Source organism: Ptychodera flava, chromosome 10 (assembly GCF_041260155.1).
Source record: "Ptychodera flava strain L36383 chromosome 10, AS_Pfla_20210202, whole genome shotgun sequence".
NCBI lineage: Eukaryota > Metazoa > Hemichordata > Enteropneusta > Ptychoderidae > Ptychodera > Ptychodera flava.
In genome coordinates this window covers 32,029,564-32,054,380 of record NC_091937.1, presented here as the reverse complement: position 1 = coordinate 32,054,380, position 24,817 = coordinate 32,029,564, and the positions used below count along the sequence as shown (strand labels likewise).

Below are 24,817 nucleotides of genomic sequence, written 5' to 3'. Positions count from 1 at the left end.
GCGAAACAGTCAAACTGCGTCAATGGATTCTGCACGCAATCAAAATGGTAAAAATGTTGACTCTGTTTCCAGCTTCGAGAAATACTTACAGGTGACTGAGCTTTCCCAAATGTGATATGGCGCCGGCTCTAATTACCTCGATCTCGTTGAAAGAAAGGTCCCTGCGCAGAAAGAAATTGACAATGATTAATTTATGCATTCCAATCCAATGATACATTTGTGTTTGCATGACTTGGCGCAAAATCCGTGTCAAACGCTGATATAGTCAATCGCTTCGGAAACAAATTTGCGTCAATGCGCTTTAGAAAACAGAAAAAAGCGTTTAAATTTGCATTTTAACGCCGTTTTTCTTTATCGAAATAGGAATCTTAATGATTCCATGCTACTTCAGTGTGTAATTATGAGGGTGATAGTTGGGAAAGTAGGAAAACGACGAAAATTTGAACTTTTCACATCATTATTGAACTATATTCATCTGTATTCGGGTGAACTTTTTAACCAGATATATGTCTTTACTCACATAATCTGCAAAGACTCCAGAGGTCGAAAGACTTCTTCCGTAAGGGCCTGTAGCTTGTTGTACGAAAGACTTCTGAAAACACGAGTAAATAATCAATATGTCATAATAGAAGCAATACTACAAAATGATAAATCAATGTTGGCCGCATCGCGTAAAGGTAGAACGCCCTCGGGGGCAGATATTCGGATTCTCTAACTTTTGAAATTCTTTTCTGATCTACAACTTTTGGTGGCTCATTTCGAAGTTCATGGTTTAAAATACTTTTCACAGTCTTAGTTTTTCGAAAATCGAAAATTTTGTTTTTCCCACATAGAGTTACCACAGGGGTGGGGGCCATTTTGAATTTAAGATATCGGGGAATCTCAAGTAATTTGTCTCTCTAGTACAAAATGTAATAAGGTGACCCCTGATTTTTACTTTTTATTAGGTATGAGAATGGTCGAAAGATTCCTTGAGGAAGGTTTGAGCAGAAGTTTAAGTCTTTCACTTTCGGGGTACATACTACCTTAAATGTGAGGTGTGTTATCATAATAACGACTCACATGACATGTTATTGAATATTTTATTCTCTCGCATTACCGCTCCTGTGTTTTACATGGGCATAAAATATTTTGAGATTTGCATCAAATAATGGGTTTTGAGTTATGTATCATATACGAGAGGCTATGCCTGTGAAACGTGCATGAGACAAATTTCGGGGGAGGCCGTGCCACTGAAACGTGCCTGAGACATATTTTGGGGAGAGTAATTATGAACACGACTGCAATGTGACTATCATCTTGGCCAATAAGCTGTATATACTGCATTCTAGCATCACTGACGTATGTGCTTTTACAGAGTCTAAATTACGTCATTTCTAATTTCCCAAGCTAATAAGTGTTAATGAAAAAGTTGATATATTGTCTAATGGGCTGACAATTCCGCATTCATAGGTCTGCAGTATTTTGGGGTTTTTTGCCTGTTTGTCGGTTATATTGGCTGTGTTGATTCGATCTTTAATTCAAGGACTTTGGTTCGAAGAGATTAGTGACATTATCTTTTACTTTCACAGTAAGCCAAAGAAATATTAGAAATGGTACCTTTAGCGCGTAAATAAGTGCATAAAAAGAAAAAAGAACTTTGTTACGATTGTCAAGTGACTATCAGGCTTTCAGAAAACTTAAGCAAATAAGTTAGTCGAATTTTTCGAGAAGTCTCCAGCTTTGCCTAAGGGACTAAATTTACATACTTCCTGGCTTGGTTTCTTTAGGAGTAAGTAAAGATTTAGTTTGTGAAATGATGGGAGACGCCTTTACTCTAAGAATTATTATTATTATTAGACTATATTTAAACTCGATAGACTGTTGAGCCAAAGGCTCTTCTCACACAGTGTCGAGATGTAAGAAGAATATGTGAATTAAAGGGATACAGTCGTCGGAACTGCGCTCAAAGGTCGTATGGGACCCATACGACCAATGTAAACACTGTATCCAAGGTACGATGTGATTGACAAAAGTTAAAGGTATACAGTCACCTGTAATCTAAATATGCCCATATATGGTCAAAGGGGCGTTCCTTGGTATTCAAAATGCCAAGTGAAAGCGCTGGTTTTAAAAAGCGGCCACCCACTTAAAATCTGTGATTGGTTAGATTTTCTCTTTCCATGGTAACCGTGGCAAAATTTGAACAGGTGACAGTATACCTTTAAAACAAGTCTGTCATAATCTACATCGTATAATGTAAATGTTGCAGCTATGATGATGAGGAACATCTAGATACCGTGCACGATTGTTTCTTGTTCCTTATTTGCAAACAAGAAACTCGCACGGGCGCAGTTCCGACGACCGTTTCCCGTTAGGGTAGTTTTAAGTTTTATATTGAGAAGTGATAAACACGTAGAATAAAAGTTGTTGCTTCTCCAACGCGATGAGTGCGTACACATGTAAATATATTCATTTTACGAGAAAGTATGAAAATACTTACAGATCTTTCAGATTTTTCATTGCTTCAAACGCACCATCTTCAATTCTTCTGATGGAGTTGTTCTTCATTTGTCTGTTGTGGAGAGCAAATTGTTTCATTTCAAAAAAGGATGCACTCTCTGCCATCTTTTCCGGCAAAACATGATCAAGAACATGATCATTTGTCTCTTTGATTTCTTGTATGGCAGTTGCCTCACAATTCAAACGGATGGATAAATCTTTACTAATGATTGTGCTACATGAATTCAAGATGTTACTAGACCGAGAAGGGCATGATAATATTACTTGTGGTGCACCTTTCTATTATATTCTATCTACCTATGGGGAATTTCTATTAGAGTGTCGAACTAAGGGTGATACATGATGTTTCCATAAACTACCGAGCAACAGTTGATGTATTGAATGATGACGTTCCAGGCTGAGTGGAAAGAATGCTGTTACAGCTCTTCATTAGTAGGACAGAAGTATCGTACGTAATGTCAAGTTCACTTACAGGTGTTCGAGATTTTCCAATCCAATGAGATCGCCCTTCTTGATGGATAGCAGGAAATTTCTTTCCAAGTCTCTATGTAATGTACGGACAGACGTTTGAGGGTTAGCACCAAAATGCATTTATAATATGTATTTAATCCTGCGTACATTGTAGCTTGTGCATTTGAACACGGGAAAGGATCACTCGGTGACAAGAGACATGGTATAAAGATATGGACAAGAGATATGGTATCAACTGTCTTTAAGTAAATTCGCCTGTTTGAATTACTATACTTACAGGTCGACCAGACTCCCTAGGTTTTGAAAGATTCCACTGCTGATGTGGGAAAGACCAGTATCTACCAATTGCCTGAAAAGTGATATAGACAATCACAATTTAGTAACGGGTGTAATTTTCTACATTGTTAGTGGCGTTTTAAAGCCATCGGGTTGGTGTATGAAAGTGTCGTTATTTACGCTGTAATATGCAATTAAATTGTCGCTAACTCGACCAAATTGCCCGTGGACTTTTTTTCAGAAACGAATGGTGAGTGACAAAACAAAAGCAACTGTTTTTTCCAAAAGGAAACTAAACTTTCACATCATTGATAATATTACATCATAATAAATTGACAAAGATTTCTGCTATTGAATTTACTATTTGTTTACTCTCTTACATTTTGAAATGTTACGGTAATAGAAAACTTAGGAACTGTACTTACAGGAACTCGAGATAACTTAAACTGTCGAAAGCACCGAATTCTATGTCCAGAGGTTTATTCCAGCTCAAGCTCCTGAAAGTGTCCATGAAAATACAACAATTCTATCATTGAAAAAATGACACGTGATATACGATATTGTGAGAACAAACGCTCTTCACTTTATAAGATATTATATATTGTATGCTAGAGATATCATATGAGAGGCTTTATATAATTGTCTTTCTGCATTTTATTGAACGCTGTTCTGAATTCCATTTTATTGAATCGTACAGAGAGCGGTAGGGCACACCTTTATCTATTCAATTGTGTGAATACGCGAAAAGCAATTAATATGCATCAAGGCATTTGTTGGAAAGAACTTTTGTGTCGGTGATTTTTAACAGTAAGCGAAAAAAGGTAATACCCGCATCCCTTGGGGCACTTTTATAATTGCTATATTAGGTTTACAACTTCAAATATGCAAATATTCAATTGCTTTTCCGATTCAGCGTTGGAGTTAGATATGTCAGGAAATTTGGTGATTGAAGAGTTGTATTTAAAACGTAGTAATACTATACGTACAACTTAAAATATAGAATAAAATGAAAGATCCAATATGATTTGGCAAATACACAGACACATTTTAATATTTAGCGATCAAACACGGGTTATTTTAACAGGAAATGGAACGTTAATGATACGTCATTACATGGAATAAAAGGTGCGTGGAAAAAACGATTCAAATTCTGTGACGTCAATAATCATTCTGGAAAGCATATTTTGTTAGACCTTTCCAAATCACAGTCGTAAAAATTACTGCCGCAGATGTATGAGAGTCGCTTGTAGATGATACACATATAAACTGCATGCCGGTTGAGAAGGGAATCTCATACCGGCAACATTTGCGGGTAAACGATAATGCTTGATTTCTTATCAATCGGCAAAGTCAAAACGTAATCATACTTACAAGAATGTCATAGCCTTCTGTTTCTCCAGATGTTTTTTGTTGAGTGTACGAATGAAATTGCTGGATAAGTCACTGAAATAGAGCAATTAAAAACATGTTAATAGTATACTAAAACCCTCATGGATGGTCGAAAATGCTTAAAAATTTAAGACAGTTTATGAAGATGATGATAACGACGACGACGACGACAACGATGATGATGATGATGATGATGATGATGATGATGATGATGATGATGATGATAAGGGCGATAATGACAATGATGATGATTTTTACGACGAGGCGACGAAGAAAATTACGATGATGATGATGATGCTTATGATGATGACAACAATGATGATAATGATGATGATGATGATGATGATGATGATGATGATGAAAACAAATTCCAAAAATGAATGTAACACAGTAGAACAAAACGCTGGGTAATATAGCATAATGCATAGGTTTCTGCTTGGTTACATACATCGACTCTGTCCGTATTTCTAATTGATTGGAACAAGGCCATCTGGTACTTACAGATATTGAAGCTTCGTAAGATGAGAAAAGGCAGTGTCCCGGATGGTTTTCAAGTAATTGTTTGTTAAGCTCCTACAAAGAGAAAGAGAAATGCTCAATGTGTATACTATAGTGTACAACTGTACGACAGTCCTCTCAATTATATGATACACGTATGTAAAGCGCTCTCTCTCTCTCTCTCTCTCTCTCTCTCTCTCTCTCTCTCTCTCTCTCTCTCTCTCTCTCTCTCTCTCTCTCTCTCATATATACATATATTATATATATATATACATATATATACATATATACATATATATATATATATATATATATATATATATATATATATATATATATATATATATATAAATTCACACGTGCATGGATATATATATATATAATCCATGCACGTGTGAATATATGATACTTAGTAGAGAGATAAGAACCAATTCGCAAGCTTTCAGTAAGTCATTTATATATATATATATATATATATATATATATATATATATATATATATATATATATATATATATATATATATATATATATATATATATATATATATTACATTCGTTATGATTTTTAGGACATTTAAACCCCATGATTTGGAATTAGAGTAAGTGGGGTCATTGTTCTATAGTATCACACTTACAGAACTTCAAGATTTTCCAGTGTCGCAAACACGTCTTCAGGTAACTCCACCATTCTATTCGATCCCAAGTGTCTGAAACAGAAATGTATTACTATATTATCTTAAATCACTGACAATGACTAGTGAGACAATGACACAAGATGAAAGCTGGAGACCCACCTCCAGGTGTTTTGCATTTTGCAGTCAGGGGAGAAGGTATACTTGCTGTAGGTATGCCGTCTTTGATTAAGTAATTTATGAGGGTTTTTACGAGCGTAAATAGCCATCTATCGCGTGGGTCGGGTTCCAGCAATCGAAGTGACGCAAATAGGTTTTTTCTTGGAAGCTCAAGTGTCCTGTAAACTTTTACTCAACACGTTGACATTTTCTCCAGTGCAACCTGTTTAAATATGAAAGGTTACTGTTTTGAAGTTTTTGAAACTGTAACCTATGTGTATCTTCCAAACTCTGTGTTCAAGACCGTGAGAGTACAAAATTGCACGAAAGCACAATTTCGTCTGATCATAAGCTTATTTCTATTCACAGGATATTTCTAGTCGATGGGTCCTCATTCGTGCATATTTAAAACGATATATAGGTTTGGCAAAATGTTGTTTATCTATTTTTCAATAGTCGAGGTAGGACTTTCGATCTTCTACGCATCTTAAAATCTCTTTTTTGATAGTTTATGATGTTGTAACTTTTGAAGTAAGTGATGCTATGTATTAAGTTGTGAGGTATGGCTTTTTTCGTGTATTCTGGGTACATTCAACGCATCGTGCTCAATCAGTTTCGATAAGTGTTATCAGGATTCGAAAGAGAATTTTAGTTCAGAAAAGTAACATTCTGACAGAGAGGCAAAAACATCGCCATCTAATCACCTGTGCTCTGACGTTCTGGTCATACAAAGAAGGTAGATGTTGTTGTTGTTGTAATTGTTGTTCTTGTTCTTGTTGTTGTTGTTGTTGTTGTTGTTGTTGTTGTTGTTGTTGTTGTTGTAATGGATTAAACTAACCTGTAAAATAATCTGTAATTTGTTTGGGCAAAACTGACGCCATTATATACTTACAATGCTTCCAGAAGGGCTAGGTCTTTTAGGGCGCCCGCTTCTATGTTTCGAATGTCATTCTTCGACAAATACCTTTAGGAAACAAAATATAGTGAAATCTGAGAAACTAATTACATTGAAAGTGCATCCATTGCAGCGAAACACTCTGTAGAAAGAACATTGGCACCGGTAAATGAAGAAAAGACATGCAGTAACTATTTTCGATATAATAACAGTAATTAACTAAATTGGGGTCAGTGTGCCTTAATTTGCGATCTCTTCTCCCATCAGCCTATTATAATGATACAATGCATCATTCAGCTATACACGGGCCATTCATTACTGATCGTTGACGTAGTAACGTAATTGAAAGTGGAGGGTGACCTATCAAGCAGGGTACCCAATGCCTATCTATTTATAGATTAACGAGCTTCATTCCTTCTAGTTTAACAACTTATTACCTCTCTCTCTCTCTCTCTCTCTCTCTCTCTCTCTCTCTCTCTCTCTCTCTCTCTCACACACACACACACACACACACACACAAACACACACATCACACACATATAAATAGAGAGATATATGCAAGGGGACAGAAAGACACAGACAGAGAGAGAAATATTTATATATCATACGTTCACGAGTGAAAATATGATACTGAGAGAGAGAGAGAGAGAGAGAGAGAGAGAGAGAGAGAGAGAGAGAGAGAGAGAGAGTCAATTCGCAAGCTTTCAGTAATTCACTCTCTCTTTCAGTGTTCCCTTGTTCGCTCTTCTGACTCATTCTACTTACAATTCCTTCAAGATGCTTAGTCCTGCAAAGTCTTCCTCGCGTATTTCAGTGATCAAATTATTCTCCAGATCTCTAGAAAAGAAAACGTGAATATATGAATTACAACAGATATGTACGCACTATGTACATAGATCAATGGATAGGTCGAGAGATAGGTCGATAGCTAGATAGATAGTTAGATAGATAAACACGATTGGAACTTATTTGGGATAATTGGATAGTGAACTGATGCCGGTTTAATCTGCATATGTAAGCTCATTGAACATGTTATATTCGTATTTTTATAATATTGCAACATTCAGCTATAGGGCACCCAACACTTTTGAGAGATTTGAAAAATATGAAGATCCAATTCTCCCAAATTAATTCCCATCGTGTTGATAGATAGATAGATAGATAGATAGATAGATAGATAGATAGATAGATAGATAGATAGATAGATAGATAGATAGATAGATAGATAGATAGATAGATAGATAGATAGATAGATAGATAGATAGATAGATAGATAGATAGATAGATAGATAGATAGATAGATAGATACATAGATAGATAGATAGATAGATAGATAGATAGATAGATAGATAGATAGGTATGTAATAGAGGTAAGTGGCTACATATGCAGGCCCTTAAGCGGAGATGTGAACGTGTGTAATGACACTGTCTGAAGTTAGTAATGATATATGCAAGAAATTGTCGAACATAGAAATAAAATTCTTTCACGTCCACGGAAAGATGATAAAAAGCAGAATACATTTGATTGCTTACGTTCTTGTTGAAGAATCTAGTTCATTGCTTTCTTTGAGTCACGTTTCATGTCTTGAGATTACTTACAGAATAGTTACATTCAGAGGAATATTCGCCGGTACCGCTGTCAGATTTCTTTTGAAGCAGTCCAGATGAGTTGCTAGAATAGTGTATTGAGAATCATCGCTGTGAGCGTCGAGTGTTTGGTTGCTGACCGTTTTCGACTCATGAGCGACCGTGATCCAGCAGTCGCACTCAGCTGGGTAGCCGCCCTTTTCTGTCGAGTGAAAGAAAAATAGCGCTCATGACGTCAACATTTCTCCTCCTTTGAGATATTGAGGGGAACTTTGCATCGCCCTATAAAAATAGCGTTTTATCTGATGGCGGAAGAAATTAAAGCTTTAGGGAACATGAAATGGACACCTGATATCGATCATTATCACCGTATGTTGAATATTGCACCCTCTTACGGCCCTTGTCAACTCTTCCACTAAAGGTCGTCCAGCATAGAGTTGCTAACGTTTCACACCTCTATATCTCATTTGCATCAACTTGAAGAAAAACCTCGCCTGTTGGAAAAGGTTCGACTAATTTGTAAAGGTAGATATATTTTAGAAATGATACAATGACCTCAATACCTATCATTTTTATTGTGGCTATATATATTTCATATCATGTACGTTTCGCTCTAACATATCACATATATGGGAAATGTGCAGAGCATGATAAAAAGGCACTACAATCGTGTCTGTGTGTGTGTATATATATATATATATATATATATATATATATATGTGTGTGTGTGTGTGTGTGTGTGTGTGTGTGTGTGTGTGTGTGTTATATAAGCTTATATATATAAGCTTATATATATATATATATATATACATATATATATTATATAATATGCGAAGAGCATTAATAACATACCTATTATTGTCACTATTTTGAATTTTAACTACAATCTTTCCAGTTTTAGATAATTTTGTCTAAAATTTAAAGAGGGGAATGGGGTGATCTATTATTTTGTTCTCAATACATGGAAAGAGTTGAAAATTCCTTGAGCAAAGCCAGTTTTTAAGGATTTCAACTTTGATTTTAGATGCAAATTGAGTGAAAAGGTTACAGGAGTAGAAATTTTCAACGCACAAGTTTTGTACGTTTTGTTTTATCAGAGAAGTCATACAGACTACATAGGTCAAAATCCTGGAATATGGTTGATAAAAGTTGCAGTGAAACCCGCTTGCAGACAGAGCAGCTTAAAGGTTGTGTGCGCATCGGTACAGTCGTTTGAATTGAAATATTTTTAGAGTAAATTTCTCGTCTGCTACATGTTCTTTAGACAGCTGACTTTGAAGTACGTGTAACTAATAGAATTCGCATCATCTTGTGTTTGTGGAAATTGAATATTATATTCTTCCCTGTTAGATTTTAAAAGGGATATGACTATAGTGCCATTTCGAATCTCGAATATTATTTTTCCCCGGGAGGAAATTTTGAGCGAATGTTGAAATCATTTCATTTGTGGCGGGTATTACCGTAATGACACCGAAGCATAATGGTAATTCTCGGAAATATGCTCTGAAGAGCCATCGGCTGTTGTGTCGAACTACAGACCTCGGTCTTCTGCCCGTACAGCAGTGCTGTAGTGTAGTTAACGCACACCATCGGCTTCATTTCGGATCATGCTTTTAAAGAGGGACTGTTGGGCGTGTACATGTTGGCGGACAAACCGAAAGGAAATTTGAGAGCATGCCTGAAGCTGTACCCTGCGCATGCGTCAAACAATCTGCACAGCTTTGTCACAATAGTGAGAAAGAAACCGCAGTATACAATCCACGGCAGTGATTGAACACGTATTAACGTAAACGCAGCTCCTCGATTCTCTCTCCTCGTTCATGTTTTCGTGTAGGATCGAATTCGATTTATGAGTACAATACAAAAGATTTGAATACAGTCGCTTATGACGCCCGAAATCTACGCATAGACCGTCAACCGCGTATCATGCACCGTATTTGAAGCCTTTCCCTGTTGTCGAGGAACAGTTGTGTTTCCCCTCCTAATTTATTTCCAACACGAAAATGTTAATTTATAATAAAATTATGGGTCTTTCCCTTTACAATGCAATCTCATACAAGTCTTTGCCAGAGAAGAGAGTGGGCGGAAAATGTTTGGTGAAGTTTTTATCTTAAAATTAGTTTTGTCATGCACAGGATGTTTGCCAAAGCAAACGAGTAAATTTCCTTTAGTTTCAACCCCGTTTGAGTCTTAAAGGGATACAGTCGTCGGAACTGCGTTCAAAGGTCGTGTGGGACCCCATACAACCAATCTAAACACTGTATCCAAGGTACGATGGTGATTGATGAAAGTTGAAACATGTCTTTCATAGTCTACATCGTATAATTTAAATGTTGCAGCTATGATGATGAGGTGCATCCAGATATAGTGCACGAAATACATTGTTTGTAAACAAGAAACTCGCACAGGCGCAGTTCTGACGACTGTTTCCCTTTAAATAAATGTTTCTGACTTACCACATGGTAGCTTTGTTTCGTCAGTGAACATTAGCTGTGTTTCTGCGTTGGTTATCTCATCCATTTTATGACCTATTTTGATGTTCCAGTTTTCCTGATCGTGTCTGTCGACTAATTGAAAAAAATATTATTGAAATGAAAGAATTACATTTCGGCACAAATAACATCAGTTATTCACAAATTACCGGAATTTATGTCCGATTACATCGCCCAGCGGAGGTATTGTCCGAGACGCGTATGTATGTATGTATGTATGTATGTATGTATGTATGTATGTATGTATGTATGTATGTATGTATGTAGTATGTAGTATGTGTGTATTATCCATATATCTGTCTATATATTTGTGTATCTAGTAAATCGCTGTTTGTCAATTCGTCACGCCAATTATTTGTATAAAAGCAATCCTTAACAACTCATTTCCGGTCGCTATTTAGACCGAACACGAAAGCTGCTGTCGTTGACATGTGAATTTTTACTTACTGCATTCCTCGTCCCATTCATCAGAGCCATTGTCACAATCGATCACTCCATCACACAGGTAATCACGAAAGATGCACATCGTTGAATTCAAGCATTTGAAACTGAAGTCAAGTAGACAAAGGAGGCTTTGGCCCTCGTAAATATCATCTTCATCTGAAACAAAACATGAGAATTACTCGGATGACCAGTTATTGTTAATATAGTCTTCACAAAATGTAGAATGTACAACATCTCTCTCTCTCTCTCTCTCTCTCTCTCTCTCTCTCTCTCTCTCTCTCTCTCTCTCTCTTTGTCTGACGAAAAGCGTTACGTTATAGGATGTAAAAATTAAATAATTCGAAGCTGTTTGCTATTATAATACATACATACATACATACATACATACATACATACATACATACATACATACATACATACATACATACATACATACATACATACATACATACATACATACATACATACATGTAAAGCTTTCTTTTTATTTGTATGGGCTTTTTGTTTATTTAAGAAAACATTGAGCTGTCTTGCAGGGACAATCAGAAACGTTCCCTACATTGTAGATGAGATGTTATCGAACAAAGTTAGACCTCGAATCTTATATGGCATTTTTCGCGCAGACTGTGATGTAGTTTCTGTTGTGAGTGGTCGCAACTCCCCCGTCCTGTGTCTGTATAGGATATATGTATTGTCCCCGAGCATGAATATCAAACGTCTCCGACTTCGTCGCCGCTTGGGGGCATGCTCGTTGGTACATTTCCAATTGGTCTTGATCGCATGCTTGGCGGTGAAATCAGAGTGAAATGGTCGAGTGGGTGGAAATTGACGCAAGTCAGATTATCTCAGAGAGGATTGGTCGACGAAAGTTTGAAGCAACCGAAAGAGAGGGAGTTGTCAAGAGATCAACTTAGGAATGATTGCTGGCTATCCACATAAAAAAAAGCCGAGCTGATCCTTCCGTAATGGTAATACGCGCAACCAGTAAATGGACCGATAGCCGATGATCGGCTTGACAACCCCGATAATGAGGCGAATACTTGCCGCCAGCAGTAATATGCAACTAATAGAGTATGACTGTCTAGGGATTTCCAATACACGCAACGCAGCGTTATAACGTTCAAATTAGTTGTTAACGTTGAGTTGATTGCGTTTTTTTCAGGAGAATTACTGTTAACGCGGAAACATAAAATAAACGTCCGTGTCTCAAATGGGCATGGCTTTCTAACCTGGTCCATCGCGAACAATTCTAACCGCTATTTACAGGTTATATGGGAAAAGACGATACTAGGCGCTCATGTTTCATCAATCTCATGTCATTTGATTAGTCAGTAATTATACCTTGTCTCGTGAAATATGCTGATAGAGCGACCGACAACTTGAAGATGAACCTTCGAACGAGCGCAAACAAAGAAAGCGACGAAATAATTTGTTATATTCTGTAGCAAAATATGTGATCATGTGATCAACGGTGGGGCTGAAAAACCAAGTCTTTCGGGTAAAATACATGAAGGTTTTGGAGGAATACAGTATTCACCAAGCATCACGTGGTACATTGTAACTAAATGAGGATCGTTTCCTCCCGGAAACATTTTACTTCCTTCCATTATAGGGGAAAGCTACCTCCAATTTTTCTGTTGGTTAAACGATAATATTACGAAAAACACGGCACATTTTGTCAGAGTTATTTCCTTTCGCTTGCCAATTGTGCTTCGGATTAATTTAGCCGGAAGTGACTTAAGACATATGCTAAACTTGAATTGTTGAGCTTAGACGTCAATTGCGCATTTGAATGAGATGGCTAGCTGTCAAGTTCCTTTCATTTTCGTTGCCCCTAGTGACGAATATAGTCCAAATAGTTTAACATAAATGCTTTTCGATAGCCACACGTCTTGAAGGAAGCAACAAAAGATTATTGCTCTCCGGTACTTTGGCGGCATGAATTTGCTCGAAGCTTACGTCATTACCTCGACATTCGGATGAGGCCCAGCCGGACGGTCTTTGAGCTCTAATCAAGCAGTGTCAATGTCATTTCCCTTTGATGTCGTAACATTTGAACAAAATAAATGTAGTGTTCAAGGTGTGAAACTTCCTTTCATAATGGAAGTAACGTCCGATGAAATCTCGGAGATTTGAAAGCGATCGACAACAACTTCACACCTAACTGTACACCTACAGACAAATGTGTCTCACCTTACGTACTTCATTGCCAAGTCACGGCACACGTGTGTATTCAGCAGGACCTCTTTACACGTTCCGTAGACTTCCCAATTTTTGCACGATCTCGATCATTATGAACACGTTGAAAATGTCTGATGTTTGACCGCACTGACCACATTGATGACGACAGACGAGAACGATTTAGAGGGCGGTTTGTTGGCAGTATATAATCACTATTTGCAGCGGCCTCGCTTTCTGAATAAATGTTAATACCATTAGAACTTTCGGGACTCAAACTGTTGGACCAAATCGCTGTCAGTTGAATCAGAATTCACTTAAGGTAGATCGCGTCTCAGGGACAGATACTCGGACTCTCAAACTTTTACAATTCTTTGCTGATCTACCACTTGTGGGGGTTCATTTTGAAGGGCTTGGAGAAATAAAAACTTTAACCGGCTTAGTTTTTCGAAAATCATAAATTTCTACGAATCAATTCTTTTTGCAGATTTTATTTCTCAGCAAATAGTTTGTGACTAACCTTCCCCTTTAACAAGAATGAAAATCAAGGGCAGTAAAAAAAAATGGATCAGAAAAAGAAAATACAAAGTTACCGATATGCGAAAATTCGATTTGGTTGATATTCACCATGTTTAACTTAACTCTCAGAAGTGAAAGTGTCATTTTAACCACAGACAAATATAGAACAGACTAGCAACGGGCATTGTTCAAGGTGTGAAGCGATTACGTAAGCCCTCCATGTTTGCCTCGCCTCAGGAAGCTCTCGACTCACTTTTCCGAAGAGTGCCGACAATGCACCCTTCGGTAGTTTAGGATTTTCGCTATTTTCAAGCGAAAGTATGTTCGGCAAAGTTCGTGTTGTTATTGTCTTGTTGTGCTGAGCAGAATTGGCGTGCCGGCGAAAACTGGAAAGTTTTGAGCTTCGGGGAGGTGAGTTTTACCATTTTAAAAATTCCTGTCACCTTTTTATGGATATATGATGAGCGCGTTTGAACCAAATTTGAAAGTCTTTTATCGATACTGTCTGGTTTTACTCAGTGGTTCACGGTCAGTCATACCGTCTTTCACACGTTCGCCAAGGAAGGACATGTTTATGAAACTGCTGGCGTTTTATGTTTTGATTGGCGTGAAGCAGTGTTTCTGCCCTGAGGGCTCAAAAAGTAACTCTGGTTGCTACGCGACTGGCAGCACGATGCCATCTCGTCGTATTTTTCGCATAATCTCGTGCAATTATCAACCACAAACAAAATCTCCAAAAAGTTAAACACCGTGGAAGCTCATCTTAATATGAAAAGGACATAGTCTACCGAGACGACCATGGAACAAAAGGCATGCCGCGTTGCTAGTCTGTTCTATATTTGTCTGTGCTTTAACAAAGCAGAAAACATGCTATGCGCAACACGATTCTGAACAAGTCTATACAAGTGGAAGACCGGTACAGTATTGTAGAAGTATAAACGTTTGAAAATCTGTCACCCAGGCATATTCTGACCAAAGAAAGTGCATCATCATTTTGATTACAAAAATGTCAAATAGTTACCTCTCTGCGCTTATCGTGGAGTTGATGTCACAAGTGAAGTTATATATACTTGTTTGTTTTTGGTTTAGTTTGTTAGCTGGAAGAGGAAAGTTCTACTCTACGCATAAGTCTACGAGTAGTATCGAGTAATTTGTATTTGGAGTATATTGTCCTACAATCGAAGTCAGCGTACTCAGTACATTTTAATCAAATGCAGAGAAGTTCTTAGTCGAACCATTGCTTCGGGCAGCCATTATCTATTTCTTCTCTTCTGATGCACGACCTCCATTACATCGTGTATCACGCACGTCATGATTACTAGTTAATTTCACATGCACATCCAAGTTACCTGTTCCTACTGTCAAGGTCTGAATCAAGTTGTGTTCCAGATGTACATTTCCTAGCGGTGTTCCACATTAGACGTTAATCGCCATAACCAAAGAGCGAACTTGCTCTCTCTCTCTCTCTCTCTCTCTCTCTCTCTCTCTCTCTCTCTCTCTCTCTCTCTCTCTCTCATGAAAATCGAAAACCTTTCTTTTATTCGAACATGAAACACTTGTGTAGCTAAATTAAACACTTTACGACCAGCTCTTCCTGTACTTTTCAGTGAATTCTTTTCTCAAATACAAATTCACTCACTGGCATGAAATTCATTTTATCGAGGGCAGCTCGACCAAATGCAGTAGGACGAAACATGATAAAATGTAATCTCTGCTCCGAGTGTACCTCTAGCCAATTATACGTGTGAATATGTCAGAGTTTTTTTAAACTGGCGACCGTTTTTGTCCGGTGCCCCGAAGAGTATTTCTTTCGTTCTTGTTAAATCTCTACTCGTCGAATGCTGCCGACCGAATATTTCATATTTACTCATAGATCGACTCGACGAGCCTCCAGTGTTCAGATTCAAGGTATAAATTCCAGTACGCAGTTTTGAATCCTGAACAAAAGTAAAACACTCGCTTAAAATTAGCACAATTCAAACGTATGCGGGATCCACAGTACATTAAAACGAAGATGACTTTAATTCGTGTTACACAAAGCTTAGTAGTTCACAGTAAAGCAAACTTAACGTCATTAGTGTACTAGGTTAATGATAAACATAAAATCGGCATAAATTGTAACCGCAAAGTAAAAATGCACGCTTTTATATCATCAATGGTTGTTTCAGAATGACTTCTTTGCCAGATTATGTTATCTTTTCGGTTATGGAGGCTTCTTCATGGGATGTCTCGAATTCTTGTCACTCAAGCACGAACTAGCACTTTAGTACACGCAATGCCCATAATGTTACTGTACAAAGCATATAAGTCCTTGGAAATCATCAGATGACCTTCCGAAAGATGCAATGCTCAAACGCATGTCAAACTTTGGGCCACATTTATTGATTGTGCATAGTACACAGCTGGTATTAATAAGCTAATTGGCGTTAAACAAACCGGGCATCCAATAGTTGATTGTGTGGCCAAGTGACAACAGTAGCCCCGATAATTAAAATTCCGTTTAGCGGAACAACGATGAACAAACCCGACTGTTCAAGAGTATATGTCTGGCACTTTTTGCCGATATCATCGTAATACGCCGACACAAGTAATATTTGGGTGTCCTTGCCGTTGTTTACTTAAAAGGAAATTAACGCTATAGCTAAACGATTTAACGCTGTCAGCAAGCTTTTTCGGATCGTTATTTTATGTATGGCAACAATTACGAGGTGTTCCGCTCAGACGACCGTCAATATGACTATGTCATTAGTAAAGTGACATATAACAAAAAAAGGAAATACTTGCAACGTGTTGGTCACAATAGAATCATATACCTTTACGTTCATAGAACACAAAAGAAGTAATTACAGAATAGCCTCAAACGAAGTCTGAGTCAAAGAGTGCACGCGGCAGTTGGGATGATTTCGTTATGTAGTGCAAACAATTACATCCAAAGTGAGTGTAGGAAAATGAGCGTGAGATTCATATTCGGATACAAACTCATGCAAGCTCGTGCTAGGTCACAAGAATGCAATTTGTCATCTTATGACGATGACTCTATCACCGAAAAGAGAAAATAACCTTGCGAAGAAGTTATTTACTATACTTACTGATAGAATTAAAAACAAAATAGGGAGTACAATTTATGCTGCTATTTCTCCTCTATTTTATCAGTAATTTGTGCGAATGACTGAAAGTAATGCCAGCTCTACTGCAAACTGCTAAACTTTGTGTAATTAGACTCATGTTCGGCTCTGATTTTACTCCAGGCCTTTGAGCACCAAAGCCAATTGTGTAGCCTTTATAGAATAAACCCCAGTCAATTCTTTTCAGATTTTTACCAAAAGTGTAATAAAAAACTGTAGCCAATGAAATGTAATGTTCATTTGGTCTAAAATTATCAAAAAAAAAATACAGAAAATTCATAAAAATTTGGTAAAATGTTACACAGAAATTTAGAAATGTACGTAGCAAGTTTCATCAACTAGTAAGTAGCCGATGTAAAAGTGTTTAACGACTTTAATTAATGTTGCATCATATAGTATCTTTCATGTAAATAGCATTGAGCAGTACAATTTTCATATAAGTACTACATAACATTGAAATATGCCATATGTTTACTTGATTAACGGTATACGGTCACCTGAACCTAAATATGCCCATGTATGGTCAAAGGGACATTCCTTGGCATTCAAAATGCCCATGTGAGGGCGCTGTTTTTAATAAAGCGGCCACCCGCTTAAAATCTGCGATTGATTAGATTTTCTCTTTCCATGGTAACTGCGGCAAAATTGGAACAGGTGACAGTGTATGATTAAGGTAGAACGCACCTCGGGGACAGACATTCGGACTCTCAAACCTTTACAATTCTCTTCTGATATACCACATGTGGGGGTTCATTTTAAAGCTCTTGGTGAAAGAAAACTTTTCACCGGCTTAGTTTTTCGAAATTCGAAAATTTCATTTTTCTTCATAGAGTTAACACAGGGATGGCGGCCATTTTGAATTTCTAATATCGGTAAATCTTGGGTAATTTGTTTCTCTAGTACCAAAATTTGCACGGTGACCCCCTATTTTTATTATTGATTTTGAAAGAGAATGATTGAAAGATTCCTTGAGGAAAGTTAGAGCAAAAGTTTAAGTCTTTCACTTTCGAGGTGCATACTACCTTAACATCAGAAACAAGATTCATAAGATATGATACTGCTATCCTGAGACTGTTGGATTTTCTAAACAAATGAATTTTTGCAGATTAGTATTAAACTTTTCAAGCCATGCCCACCAAAAGCTAAACACTTCAAGTTCTTACGAGTTCCAAACAAATATTTATGAGATTTGATTCCGATCCGGTGAGCCCTTCTCGAGATATCGTGCGCTCATACAAGAGACAGACAGACAGACAGACAGGAGTAGCTCACGTATGTGGACGAGTGAGCTCAACATTTCTTCGCGTTTAATTGAAATGTTTACATTGACCAATATCTCTGATAAGGCCGGCCTCACAAGCAAAGCAACCGAAGACGGTCCCTGGTTCACCGTAGCAACGTTTACGAGCATACCTCATTAGTCTAAATAAAAGTTAATTAAAAACATCGGCTTGTGCATTATCTGCAAATCTAAACTCTCTCATCTGCGGAAACTGTTCATTTGATAATGGTAACGTGAAATGAGAATTTGAATATATGTGTTATTCACAATCGACCCTTGGAATATCACAGGCTATATCGTTACATGCAAATTGACCTCGTTATAAGTTTTGAATGTTTATATACACCGGAGTGTTCATTAATTGAAGTTAGCATCTAATTGAAAGAGTACGCAATGGACAACAGCTGCTAAACATGAATGAAACATGTCGCCGCAAGCTTACGTAATACTTCCATCCATCAGAGTTAGAAAATATCGACATCCAGGGACCACTGCCATGGCGTATATATGCACGATATTCGTATGTCGTACGTAGTAATGAACGTACGTTGTATGTTTGTACATGTATGTATGTATGTATGTATGTATGTATGTATGTATGTATGTATGTATGTATGTATGTATGTATGTATGTATGTATGTATGTATGTATGTATGTATGTATGTATGTATGTATGTATGTATGTATGTATGTATGTATGTATGTATGTATGTATGTATGTATGTATGTATGTATGTATGTATGTATCTATCTATCTATCTATCTATCTATCTATCTATCTATCTATCTATCTATCTATCTATATTTCTATCTATCTATCTATCTATCTAATATTTATGAATCTATCTATCGATCAATCTATCCAGCTAGCTAGCTAGCTAACTAGCTAGCTAGCTAGCTAGCTAGCTAGCTATTGATAGCTATCTAGCTACCCTTGTATGGATGGATGAATGGATGGATGGACGTCTATCTTTTCATGTGTTGTCTCTCATACCCTTGTGCATGGAACCGTAGCTGTTTTGTACATTGACTACGTCCTCTAGCAACCTTTTCATATTGGCATTAGAAAATTATGCTTTGTAAAGTGTTCATTACTTGTGACAGAAGAACTGGACGTAACAGCCTTTTTTCTGAACTTTGAAACGGCTATAAAATTTTCTTCAAAACGCCTCCGCTCAAACACAACAGCTGTCCCCTAATATATCTGAAACACATATGTTACAAAATATATACTCTTTCTTTTGCATAAAAATTGTTACAATTAAAACATGATGTTGCTTACTCTGAGACAGTGCTATATTCTTTCAATTATGTAAAATGAAGAGAAGGCAACGGCGCGCATGCTGCCGGTCATCGCAATTTTCGTAATTTTTCACCGTCTCCCTTGCTCCGTTTCACATGGTCGACTCACTTAGCACGTTAAGTGCAACCTTGCGTAGGTGTTCGGACAAAGATCGCTATTCTTTCTATTTTAGTGTCAACACAGAATATTGCTAACAATATTCGCCCCAAGTTATGGTCAATAAATATCACGTGTTGAATTTTTATTACACAAGTCTTACCCGTGTCGTGTGTGAACCTACCTCGCTATCTCTGTATAGTATAACAAAGAAAACAGTCCATTTCCGTTAAATACACTCTCCCTAATCCCTTCATTAATTTGTTCTACCGATTACCAAGGTGATTAAAGTGAATTTATTGTATTTCCTGTCGGCGTAGATTTCTATAATGTTCCTCCACAAATCATGACTTTCAGGTATATTGCAAACACGTGGGTTGCTGACCGGAGAAATACTGCACTATATTTCATTAAAAGAACTGAATTTAATCTGAATTGAATAAACTGAATAAGGCCAAGAAAAATAAAAAGTTAAAATGATGCGCTGACGGTTTTTTTTTAAACTCGATTTTTCTATCATTCAATCACATAGAAAACTGGAAAAAACATTAAAACACCATAGGAATGCACGCAGCAATAAATGCACAGCAGTGTTGCTTTATTATTTTTGTATAGCAACAGTTCTGCGGTTTGACTTTTAGTGCAGCAATGCGCAGTTTTGACAGCTTAATATAACAGTGACATATGTGTACAGTTCTAAATGGAATGTTAGTGTCAACTATTTTGTTTACGGTTCTGTTTTATACACCACTGTGTTATGCACTATCGTAGCGTAATTTTGCTTTTATTTTTGTATTTTTTCCTCATGAGCAGAAAATGTTGACGCGGCGGGTCTGAATTGACTTGCGCGAGGATGAGAAACAAACTTTTTGTTTTTCTTGACCCAAAGTGGGCATTTGTCGCGAGTTGTTGTAAAGAAAGAAACAATCTCGTCATCAATTATGTATTTTAAACGATCCTTCTACTTTTTCAGTTTTAAGAAAACTGCAATACTAAAAATTATGTTTCCTTAAAATTCTACAGGCAAATCAATTTAACTGACCAGTAATGCAATACCCATGGATTGTCAGTCATTCCATGAAGCTGTATACCTCATGGTGAGCCACGTGATCTTTTAGGAGGGGGTCCTCACACGTGTCTTGCCATGGATTGAACCGCGTCTGTTCCCTTGCTCCAGTGAAATTCGAGAATTCTACAGTTCTAACGCGACAGCTTTCCGCAGCCACTCCAAGAAGTTAGGGTGAGACAATGGGAAGAATTGTCCTATTGAAAGTAGTGAGAAACTTCTTAACTTCAATTATTGGCGGGAATTGACCTGATAAACAGAAGTATTGTAATTGCGAAAAGTGAACATAAGGCCTTGTGTGCCGTCCTTGGAATCATATAAACCTACCAGCCAGCCAGGGAAAAACAAACACAGACCAAAAAAAACAAGTATTAACATAAGCTCAACTTTTATTTGGTTTCTTTAGGAAAAATAACGTTTTCATGTGTAATAGTGTTAAAACTGTGTTTGATTTCTTGATTTTCTCGGAAACCTACTAGCGGACGGCAAACAAAGAATTTTATTTAAAGTCATTACCTGGGACGGGGCTGTGTAGAATGTGACGATGAACGTCGAGTTGCTGTGCACAGCGGTAGAACGAATACAGTATATACAAACATATTCTTATGCACTACTCTATTACCCATGAGTGGACGATCAACAATTGGATTTCAGGTTCTCAGCCAATTGGGTGATGGCCATGTTAGTGTTATCTGTGTTTTGTTCTCGGGAATATGAAGCTGTCTAAGACAAGGTACGATCGGTGTTGATAAAAACATTTTTCAGTCGTAAAGCTGACAATCGCTTCGAGGACGATTCCCGCCACACCGTCCGGGGATATTCCTAGCCTGAGATAGTGGCTACAATTGTTGCAAAATTGGAAAACTAAATCCCTGTAGTTCGACTGCCTTGATAGAATAGTATATCTGTCCCCCGTCTTTTGGTCAAATCTGCCAGGGCCCCCTAATGCAAAGGCGTTCGGGGCATTGTTTAGTCTAGGTCCGTGGTTTTAATGTGACGGTTCGAACACATTTCCATTTAATAAACGTGCAAATTGAAATATACAGGTCGGTTTACTATGTTAAATTAAGCAGTGGAAGGGGCAGTCACACCAAAAAGTCTCGAGCACCCCAGCGTACTGCGACTTGAGCAATGCCCGCCCGCTTGCCTCAGCTCGCTAACTAATGGGGGAGTGCTAGGGGCCATACATGTCTATCATAATCTACATCGTATAATTTAAATGTTGCAGCTATAGTGATGAGGTGCATCTAGATATCGTGCACGAAATACATTGTTTGTAAACAAGAAACTCGCACAGGCGCAGTTCCGATGACTGTTTCCCTTCAAGAGATAAAAATGGTAGGAGTCAAAACAATAGCTTTTCGTCAATCGAAACAGTTTCATGAATTGTAATGTATACCTAAATATATATATATATATATATATATATATATATATATATATATATATATATATTATGTATTATATATATATAACTAGAAACGTGTTTTTGAATATATATATATATATATATATATATATATATATATATATATATATATATATATGATTTGTCTTATGGTTGTGGTAAACAGACGTTTTGAAGTGAGATACTTAATATCGATAGGTAAAATGTTCCAAAGCTTAGCACCTGCGAAAGAAATAGCAAACTGTCCGACAGAAGTAAACGTTTTTGGAATGGATAAATTTGGACCAAGCTTGAAACTTGTGTCTCGGCTGTGGTCCAAAGTCTGAAATAATGGTTCTGATGATGGGGAAAGCTTGTCATGGTATAAATCGGAAAAAAATTACAAACAACTAATTTATAAAGTTTATATATATATATATATATATATATATATATATATATATATATATATATATATTTTTTTTTTTTTTTTTTTTTTTTTTTTTTTCTTAAACCAAAGAATATTCGGCACATATCGTTGGCGTGCCTGCCCCTCACCGGGAAATATTCCATGTCAGAGGGGCTTCAAAGAAACGGACTGGGGGCTGTTACTGCTAAAGAGCTGAGGCGGACGAAAAACACGGCTCTCCCTAAACTGCAGCAGCTTAATCTTCGCCGAGGTTAGTGACAGCTGACGAGAGGCACAAGGTCTTTCTCTGCATGCAAATTGTGATATAATTTTGTTATTTAGTATTTCATAAAAAGGAAGGACGGATTTAGGTTCAGACAGCCTTTGTAATGAGAAATCTCAACAGAACAATCAGGAAAGTGTCTCTTTGCTTCGTGCTAGTACCCGTAAAAAAAGGTCGCTGGGCGAAGACAAACATGACTGCCCTAAGAATGTTGCGTCGATGCGTTCGTTGACTTTCACACATAGCTGCAAGTTCACAAGCACATGATTAACTCTTCATTTGTTACTGAAGTGGACAGCGACTCATGCATGCTAGGAGTTTTCATGGTTAGGTGACTTATTACTGCATACCTCGTGGGGAGCAACGTGACCGAGATCGAGCCCGGGAGGTCTCTATCGTCTGCGGCATGCCTATGTGAGGAAAAAACAACTCCCGAAGCCATGAAATGTTACAGGCCCCCGCCACAAGCATCTAGAAGTTCATTTTACGCCTACTTCATTCAATCAAAGGAGACACCTTAATTAAGGAAATGATTGTAACAAGATTGAGCGAGTTTATAGACAGAAAGACAGACATTCATACATACATAATACAGACAGACAGGAGACAGACAGACAGAAAATGTTTGGCAATGAGGATATATTTCAATTGATACAATAACAGAATGCTAAAGCCAATAAAAAATATTGGCGCCACTTTTATATCGGCCAACCATAGCGCCCTATATTTTCATTCGGCAAATTACTCTGTCAGTGTTTTCGGTTGCATTAACGGGCGTGTGCAATATTAAAGTTGATGGACTTCCCCTTGTCCGATCTATTTGAAAATCTTGCCGAGTCAACGTAACGCAAATAGTGTGTATCTCTACAACGTCAGATTCTATTACCTCAAATAAACATTGGAAAAAATGCGAGAAAGCACAGGAACACATCGCGTGTCACGTTTTTATAATGGCAATCTTTTCATGTCACATTAAAGAGATGCATTACGCCTATTTGGAGGTTCTTCTATTACAGACGCTCTCGGCGAGTCATTATTCTCCGCGCGTGATGGCCAGCGTGTGATGAGGCAGTTAGCTACCGGGCAGTCAACGGTACGTCACACTGTAATTAGTGACCGAAAGTTAACGGATGAAAGAAAAGCATACCGTCACGAGGAGCCTAACGCTGGATATCTGTGTTGGCAACTTTTCTCATCAAGCCAGATTAATATTGCTCACCTGTGTGTTCGATCTCGGCGGATGCACGAGTGATGCAAGCGATGAGTATCAACAGACGAGTAAGCCTCAACATCTTGAGTAACTGCTTTCTTCTAAGTGTTGCTGGTCCGTCCAGACGATGAGATATAAGCTTGAGATGAAAAGTCGATGTATAGCATCAATCGCATGACCATTCACTATGTAGATAGTGCTCACGTGACCAAACAGTCCCCCGACGTTTGATAAGCTCCCACCTTACTGGCGGTTTCGACGTTATTTATTTGCATACTGCAATATCAATATGGCTTGCTGTCCCAGGCAACACGGACAAGCAGACGAGGTTTTATGCGCATGGCCCCGGACTCGAGTCAACGATATTTAACTAGGTGTACAGTGAGTTCGCCGACAATGATTTGTGCGATGATACAAATCAAGAGTTATATTCTTTTTTCATGACTGAAAACACAAACTTAGACTTAAGTCATAAACCATCAGTTGAATACTGAGCCCTGATGCGATCGCAGGCAAAAAATATTAATTACGGCAAGAAAACTGGCAATGTGAAATGTTACCTGGTTTGTCTGTACGTTGTCAATCTATTGGATTTGATACAGGATGTGGGA

At 37.6% G+C, this 24,817-nt stretch overlaps 1 protein-coding gene across 1 annotated transcript; it reads right to left on the bottom strand.

Moving 5' to 3' along the window:
• Nucleotides 1-32: 32 nt before the first annotated feature.
• Nucleotides 33-24,343, bottom strand: LOC139141477 (leucine-rich repeat-containing protein 15-like). Its single transcript, XM_070711080.1, has 15 exons — nucleotides 24,216-24,343; nucleotides 11,351-11,503; nucleotides 10,868-10,978; nucleotides 8,424-8,613; nucleotides 7,590-7,661; nucleotides 6,822-6,893; nucleotides 5,774-5,845; nucleotides 5,140-5,211; nucleotides 4,621-4,692; nucleotides 3,675-3,746; nucleotides 3,251-3,322; nucleotides 2,975-3,046; nucleotides 2,483-2,554; nucleotides 521-592; nucleotides 33-161 (listed from the first exon to the last, which is right to left on the bottom strand). The coding sequence occupies exons 1-15, from the start codon at nucleotides 24,286-24,288 to the stop codon at nucleotides 86-88; spliced, it is 1,323 nt and encodes a 440-aa protein (XP_070567181.1). The 5' UTR covers nucleotides 24,289-24,343; the 3' UTR covers nucleotides 33-85.
• Nucleotides 24,344-24,817: the final 474 nt, after the last annotated feature.

Bases quoted from the DNA above. Each gene is read 5' to 3' on its own strand.
- LOC139141477 (XM_070711080.1), bottom strand. From the start codon at position 24,288: ATGTTGAGGCTTACTCGTCTGTTGATACTCATCGCTTGCATCACTCGT. The intron at 3,747-4,620 runs GTAAGTATGATT...GGACACTTTCAG, and splicing joins CAGAAGGCTATGACATTCTT to GAGCTTGAGCTGGAATAAAC. The intron at 2,555-2,974 runs GTAAGTGAACTT...TCTCCACAACAG, and splicing joins TTGGAAAATCTCGAACACCT to ACAAATGAAGAACAACTCCA.